At 43.0% G+C, this 8108-nt stretch overlaps 1 protein-coding gene and 1 long non-coding RNA gene across 2 annotated transcripts; one reads left to right on the plus strand and one right to left on the minus strand.

The window, feature by feature from the left end:
* The first annotated feature begins 250 nt into the window (after positions 1 to 250).
* On the plus strand, positions 251 to 7328 carry LOC124675158 (ABC transporter B family member 4-like). Its single transcript, XM_047211229.1, has 12 exons — positions 251 to 511; positions 1475 to 1529; positions 2050 to 2225; positions 2324 to 2545; positions 2664 to 2902; positions 2990 to 3515; positions 3604 to 3877; positions 3976 to 4612; positions 4702 to 4930; positions 5718 to 5984; positions 6127 to 6390; positions 6479 to 7328. Exons 1-12 carry the CDS (start codon positions 251 to 253, stop codon positions 7121 to 7123), a joined length of 3795 nt encoding a protein of 1264 aa, XP_047067185.1. The 3' UTR covers positions 7124 to 7328.
* LOC124675160 lies at positions 1364 to 7636 on the minus strand. The gene is made up of 2 exons (XR_006993183.1): positions 7544 to 7636; positions 1364 to 1593 (listed from the first exon to the last, which is right to left on the minus strand). It is a non-coding gene; the product is annotated as an uncharacterized LOC124675160 (long non-coding RNA).
* Between the last annotated feature and the right edge of the window lie 472 nt (positions 7637 to 8108).

The raw sequence follows: 8108 nt of genomic DNA on the forward strand, positions 1-8108 counted from the left end.
GTACGCAAAATAGGCTATTTCATTTCTCAAGATATTGCAAGGCAGTACCAATAATCTCATAATCTGTCTGCGTTGCGTGATACCCTAATCTGGCAACAGCCGGCTTTCCTCCCACACTTACAGCTAGCTCCGAGCATTGACCAGCCCAAGAATCGAACCCCATAAATACCCTGCTGCAGACTAGTAGTTAGAGCCGTACGAATCCGGCTTAGAGAAAGCCGTGCGTCGTGCACACACCAGCCGGCGAGCAATGGCCGCAGCGGCCCCTGGGACGGCGAGGGATGGCGAGACAACAAAGAAGGAGGAGGTCGGCGTGGATCACGGGAAGAGGGTGTCCTTCACGGGGATGCTCCGGTACGCCGACGGCACGGACCTGCTGCTCATGCTGGTCGGCACGGCGGCCGCACTGGGGAACGGCGTGTCTCAGCCGCTCATGACCGTCATCTTCGGCGACCTCATCGACGCCTTCGGCGGCGCCACCACCGGCAACGTCCTCGACCGCGTCAACAAGGTGAGCCCCTCTCTCTGCCCACCACCTTTCCGACCAGCTCGGCTTCTTCTCGGCCGAGGCCTTCGCTATCTTGAGAAAGATCCGGCCGATGCCTCCTTACTATTTCCGTCTAGTACTCCCTACTCTCTCTGCCCACCACCTTTTGCCTCTTTTGTTCATTTTCCCCATAGTTCTGATTGGCATCCCATTTCTGACCGTATCGATTTTCTTTCCGGACATCCCCCTCTCCTCGCCTCGCGTCCTTCCTCTTTTCCCGGCTTGTTTTCTTAATTTTGGAGCCGAATTTAGAGACAAGCTTTCCAACGGCTGAAAATGACGTTTCTGAAGTGGCTTGCAGATTATTCCAATTCATTGCAACTTACTCAAAGAGATTTCACATGGATTAGCATTAAAATAAGAGATAAGCACCCACCCGCAGACCGTGGAATCTTTTCTTGATATCCCAAAGCTCTGCCCACGAGATCTGGGCACAAGTTTTTCTCCTGAAACTCTGAAAAAGGACAGAGATGATCCACTGTCGCATTTGCCCTTTTTTTTGAAACGAGATACTATCACTTTGTCGTACTGCAATTTCTTTCTCATTGCCAGTTTGCCACCAAGTGAAAAAAAAAACCGATCGATCTTTAACCAATTTTGCCCATAATCCCAGCTTCAAGAAATCAATGCAACTCTAGTAGGAACTACTAGTTTAACTGCTCCACACAGCTGTGTTGCGTGATCTAGCGTTCTGCATAGATGTATAAACTTTAGAACTCCGAATTCACAGCTGGACTGCAGGTTATCTTAATAAGTGTTCTTTTGGAGTGTACGAGATCTTATTGTATTCTAAGCTCACACCAAGGTTAACACATCTGGTAGTTGTGGATTTGTCATAAATAGTCTAACATTTTGCAATCATTACATTGCTGTAACACAGCAAACACAGGAATAAGTTTTCACCCTCTTGTCGTCTCGTTGTTGCAGGCGGTTCTGAGCTTTGTCTACTTGGGCATCGGAACAGCAGTAGTCTCCTTTCTCCGTAAGTATGAGCAGACTTTGTCAACTTCACGTGTTTGGACTTTGATGTACCTGCTGGCTGCTGACTATAGAGTGCTAGTTATTGAACATGACTGCTAGACATAGAAATAATGGGTTCAGTATAAGTGCGAGAAAAAGACAGCTAATATCCTTATAGTTATTTCAAAATTGCTATTATTTGTCATCGTGGTGCAAAGTCCAAGTTGTGCTCCTAAGATTCTTGTCGAAATATTAAAACTATTGAATATAGGAAGGAAAAAAAAGGGTAAATGTGTATTATATTTCAGCTGAAAGGTGACAGATGGAGAAACATTATAAGACTTTAACAGCAAATAAGGCGTCTTTTTCTATTAAGTTTGTTAAAATAACAGAACTGAAGGATAAAATGATATGAGGTGAAATTTAATTTAATTTTGTTAAAATAACAGAACTGAAGGATAAAATGAAACAGGATTCCATATTCTTAAGCCATATACTTTCATGTCAAGGAAGAATAACCGTCAAGCCAACTTTTTCTGCAGAGGTGGCATGTTGGACAATTACTGGCGAAAGGCAGGCAACACGCATTCGTTCTCTATACCTCAAATCTGTCTTGAGACAGGATATATCATTCTTTGACGTAGAAATGACAACTGGGCAGATAGTTTCAAGAATGTCTGGTGATACGGTGCTAGTTCAGGATGCAATCGGTGAGAAGGTAAGGACTTCCTCCAATTTCAAATGAAGAGCACATTAGTAAACTCGTGTTCATTACGTTCCAACTCATATAGAAACTGACATATTTGATTACTGCAGGTTGGCAAGTTTATACAACTGATTGCTACTTTCATCGGTGGTTTCGTTGTAGCTTTTGTCAAAGGGTGGCTTCTATCTCTTGTCATGTTGGCGTGCATACCTCCAGTTGTATTTGCAGCAGGAGCAGTGGCAAAACTGCTATCTACAATCTCTAGCAAAGGTCAAGAATCATACGGTGATGCAGGGAATGTTGTTGAACAGACAATTGGAGCCATCAAAACAGTAAGCTCAGTTCACATATCAATTTAAATGAAGGCTAGTTTCCTAGGGAACAAGAGGGGTTCTGGGTTCTGACTTCTTGAGTACTCACCAGCTATCTTGTGACAATTTCTGTAAATAGGTTGTCTCTTTCAATGGAGAGAAGCACGCCATTGCAACGTACAATAAGTTCATACACAAAGCATACAAGACTACTGTGCACGAAGGACTTGCCAATGGCTTTGGCATGGGTTCTGTTTTCTTGATATTCTTCTCTAGCTATGGTTTAGCCATATGGTATGGTGGAAAGTTGGTACTTAACAAAGGATACACAGGAGGAGATGTCATCACTATATTGTTTGCTATCATGACTGGGGCAATGTGAGTAATTTACCTTGACGTACAATTCATATCATACTGATGCTTCAAATCGCAATACTGGTAGTGATAATTTCCAATTTTCTACAGGTCTTTAGGTAATGCAACCCCTTGTATGACAGCCTTTGCAGAAGGACAATCTGCAGCACACAGATTGTTCTCAACAATCAAGAGGAAACCAGAAATTGATCCTGATGATAGGTCTGGTAAGCAGCTAGAAGATATCAGGGGTGATGTTGAGCTGAAGGATGTGTATTTTAGCTACCCAGCAAGACCTGATCAACTGATATTTGATGGATTCTCCTTACGTGTGTCTAGTGGCACTACAATGGCTATAGTTGGAGAGAGTGGAAGTGGTAAGTCAACTGTGATTAGTCTTGTGGAGAGATTTTATGATCCGCAGGCTGGTGAGGTTTTGATTGATGGGATGAACATCAAGAGTTTACAGCTCGATTCCGTAAGAGGGAAAATTGGTCTTGTTAGCCAAGAGCCTTTGCTCTTTATGACTTCAATTAAAGATAATATAATGTATGGCAAAGAAGACGCAACATTTGAAGAGATTAAGAGAGCTGCTGAGCTCGCCAATGCAGCAAATTTCATTGATAAGTTACCAAATGTGCGTGACACATTCACTAAGTTGTGTAAATCCAAGTTCTTCAGTTTGAGTCGAGTGCTAATTAATATTTACCTTTATGTTGTACCAGGGTTATGACACACTGGTTGGCCAACGTGGTGCTCAGCTTTCAGGGGGACAAAAGCAAAGGATCGCAATTGCAAGAGCAATCATTAAAAACCCCAAAATTCTTTTGTTAGATGAGGCTACTAGCGCATTGGATGTGGAGTCGGAAAGGATAGTTCAGGAGGCACTTAATAGGATCATGGTGGACAGAACTACGCTTGTGGTTGCACACCGTCTGACTACTGTAAGGAATGCTGATTGCATATCAGTAGTTCAACAAGGAAAGATAGTTGAACAAGGTAATGATTCAATTCCCATCACTACCTTTTATATAACCTCTTTGTCATATTTTAACTTAATTGAGCAATTTCCTACACAAAATGTATGTTTCATATAGGTCCCCACGATGAATTGGTGCAAAATTCAGATGGTGCTTACTCTCAACTTATTCGACTTCAAGAAAATCATGAAGAAGAGCAGAAAGTAGACCGTCAAAGGTTGGATCCAAGGTCTAAAAGTGCAAGCTTGTCATTCAAGCGGTCGATTAGTAGAGGTTCTGCAGGGAATAGTAGTAGGCATTCTTTCACCCTCCCCCTCGGGCTGCCTGGCGCAGTTGAATTGCCTGAAGAAAATGATACACATCGGGAGAATAGAAGAGAGCTGGATAGTGATGGTGAGGTTCCAACGAAAGCTCCTATGGGACGGCTAGCACGTCTTAACAAGCCAGAGATACATATTATTCTGTTAGGATCCCTAGCTGCAGCAGTTCATGGAGTGCTTTTCCCAATGTTTGGTGTAATGATTGCCAGTGCCATCAAAACTTTCTATGCGCCACCAGATAAACTCAGAAAGGATTCTAGTTTTTGGGCTTTGATGTGTGTTGTGCTGGGTATCTTGTCGATAATCTCAATACCAGCAGAGCTTTTCTTGTTTGGTATAGCAGGAGGGAAGCTCATAGAGCGCATCCGTTCAATGTCATTTCGAAGTATTGTGCATCAAGAAGTTGCTTGGTTTGATGATCCTAAGAATTCCAGGTTTGTTACAGCTTTTCTCTTGGTTTCTTCATCCTGCAGATTCTGTTAGCTTTACCTTGAAGTGCTAACTGCCGAATTTTATCTTACAGTGGAGCACTTGGTGCAAGACTGTCAGTTGATGCTTTGAATGTACGGCGTTTAGTTGGAGATAACTTGGCCTTAACAGTTCAGATTATCTCTACACTTATCACAGGATTTGTCATTGCTTTCATAGCTGACTGGAAGCTCTCTTTGATCATCCTCTGTGTCATTCCATTAGTTGGTATTCAAGGTTATGCCCAAGTGAAGTTCCTGAAGGGTTTCAGTCAAGATGCTAAGGTAATCCATCAAACAAAGCCATTAGGCTGTTCTTCTACTGATATGATATCTCGCAAATAATTACTACTGTACAAATAAATATTACTCTCTGTATTTCCATATAAGCTGTTGCGTTGGACATAAGCACAGTGCAACTTTGACCACTAATTTACTGTGATATATTCTTCAAAAGGCAGAACAAAAATTCTGCCTCTGTCGAAAACAACACATTTTAGGAAAACCTGAGGGAGTAATAATGCAGAGTATGTTCAGTTTCTAATTTTCAAGATAGAACTACTAAATTAAATACCTGTGCTTTTCTATGGTTCAAAAATATATATCACTGATCATGTTAAGCCCTTCATCTCTCCTATGCTGTCACCCTCATCTGAGTTCCTCCTTGGCCGACATCAAGCATCCACTTTCATGCTCGGCTAAATACCTCACATCGTGCCCTCGGCTTCATAGCCACGCCTAGTTATGCTTTCTTTGTGATTTGTACCATGCTCCAATTTCGTTATGGATTTTTTAGGAAGTGCTCAACTTGGTTTGGTAAGATCGATATGTTCAGTTAGTTAGCTTGTTATTTTTTTTGTTGGAGACTTTTAGCACAGTGCAATAGCGAGGTGGGAGAGGAGGATGAACCACTACAAATTCCCATTTACATAATACTAGGATAAATTAAAGATGATTTTATCATGTTTAAAAAGTGCAGTCGATTTTTTAAATAACCACAGTACTCTAGATAACTGTTTTTTACTATCTGAAAACTTGTTAAGTTACTGATAATGAATTGTTGATTAAATAGATGATGTATGAAGACGCAAGTCAAGTGGCCACTGATGCAATTAGTAGTATCAGGACTGTAGCTTCGTTTTGTTCTGAGAAAAGAATTACAACAATATATGATCATAAATGTGAAGCCTCAATGAATCAAGGAGTCAGAACAGGAATAGTTGGAGGCATTGGATTTGGTTTCTCATTCTTGATGTTGTACCTTACGTACGGTCTTTGCTTCTATGTGGGAGCACAATTCGTTCGCCATGGCCAATCAGATTTTGGAGGTGTTTTCAAGGTATGTAAATGCATTATTTCAGAAGTAATGTTTCTTCTTCAGGATTCGTTTTCTTCATATTCATTTTTTTCAGTCTTAATCCCTCCATCCTAAACCAGTCAGTACTTCCACGAAGTGATTTCATATAGTAAGTCATTTGCAGGTTTTCTTTGCACTAGTTTTAGCGACTATGGGTGTATCTCAATCAAGTGCAATGGCCGCCGATTCTGCAAAAGCAAAGGACTCAGCTATCTCCATATTTTCTTTACTAGACCGAAAGTCTGAAATCGACTCAAGCAGCAATGAGGGTTTGAAATTAGATGATGTCAAGGGCAACATTGATTTCCAACATGTCAGCTTCAAGTACCCAACTCGCCCAGATATTCAGATCTTTAGTGATTTTACTCTGCACATTCCCGCCGGCAAGGTTAGCATACCTTCTCTATCCTCGTCAAATTGTTATATCTTCTACAGGGATGTACTTAGCAGTTTACTTTTGTTATGGTTTTATACAGACTGTTGCACTTGTTGGAGAGAGTGGTAGTGGAAAGTCAACAGTAATCGGACTGTTGGAGCGATTCTACAATCCCGATTCAGGTACCGTTTCAGTGGATGGAGTGGAAATCAAGAGCTTAAACGTCAATTGGTTGAGGGATCAGATGGGGCTGGTGAGCCAAGAGCCTGTACTCTTCAACGACACAATCCGCGCCAACATAGCCTATGGTAAGGACGGTGAAGTCACCGAGGAGGAGCTCATTGCGGCAGCGAAGGCATCAAATGCACATGGTTTCATATCTAGCCTTCCCCAAGGATATGACACCACCGTTGGGGAGAGGGGGATTCAGCTATCTGGTGGCCAGAAGCAGCGGGTGGCTATTGCACGGGCCATACTGAAAGACCCAAAGATACTACTACTTGATGAGGCGACTAGCGCCTTGGATGCTGAGTCCGAGCGGATTGTGCAGGATGCATTAGATCATGTGATGGTTGGCAGGACCACTGTTGTTGTGGCACACCGCCTCTCAACGATTAAAGGTGCTGATATAATTGCAGTTCTCAAGGATGGTGCAATAGCGGAGAAAGGAAGGCACGAGGAGCTGATGAATATCAAAGATGGAGTGTATGCTTCACTTGTAGAACTTCGTTCAGCGGCATCATAATTCCTAGGATCAGTTTTGCTTCCTATCTGTGTGCACGTTGTACATCTTCCTTGACCCCCCCTTTTTTTATTGATGTAATGTAATTGTGCTACATTATTCTTTGAGACTTGAAGAGGAATTCGAGAGGTAATCTGCTATGATCTGTATAGTGTAAGATTGTAAGCATTTTGAAGCAAAGCTTTTCGCTCCTGATTTTGATTTGAAATGTGTAAATTACTGTAATTCTGTAACTAGTACCTATATAAATACTGGTTGAAGACCAGCTTCCAAAATGTCGACATATACTCTGTAATAAGAGAATACACTAGCCGTCGTTTTCAGATGTTTTAGTTATCTTCAGTTTATCAGGAGTTGAGCTAACTGCAGATAAATGCCGAACTGTGTAAAGAAGTATCAAAATAATCAACACCGAGTACATACCAGCGCAGCAGCAGCGTCATAGACTCATGGCTAGCATTGGACCTGGAGGATGAGAGGTGGCAGTACGCGCGTAGTCGGCAAATCTGGACAGCCGCCCACACCGAGATCCTGACCGGAGCCCGTGAAGCCGCAAGCGCATGGTCGTGCCGATCTCGAGTCGAGCGGGCGCGTACGGGGGGAGGGGGAGGGGGAGGGGCAGGACGGTGGCAAACGGCGGCCGTCTCAGCCCTTCACTGCACCGCCCGTTCCGGCCAGGTCGGCTGTTAGAGCATCTCTAGCAATAGACACCGCATCCAACTTCTATCCGCCTAACAGCATCTCTAACAGAGCCCGTAAAAGGGGCAAACCTGAAAAATAACCACCAGTTTACGGGTTCGTGCTGAAAAACGGCAGCGCAGATCAGTTACTGTAAACGAGGCAAAACCGAATTTATTTTTTCAGGCCGAGACCGAAAACCCAACTCGACCTGTATTTGTAGGGGCTGAAAGAGCGAACTGAACACGAACTGAACACGAATCCTACTCATGGCGCGCTGAAATTTCAGCTCGAGCTAACCGCGTCCGCC

The sequence above is a fragment of the Lolium rigidum genome, chromosome 7 (assembly GCF_022539505.1).
Source record: "Lolium rigidum isolate FL_2022 chromosome 7, APGP_CSIRO_Lrig_0.1, whole genome shotgun sequence".
In the NCBI taxonomy this organism is placed as follows: domain Eukaryota; kingdom Viridiplantae; phylum Streptophyta; class Magnoliopsida; order Poales; family Poaceae; genus Lolium; species Lolium rigidum.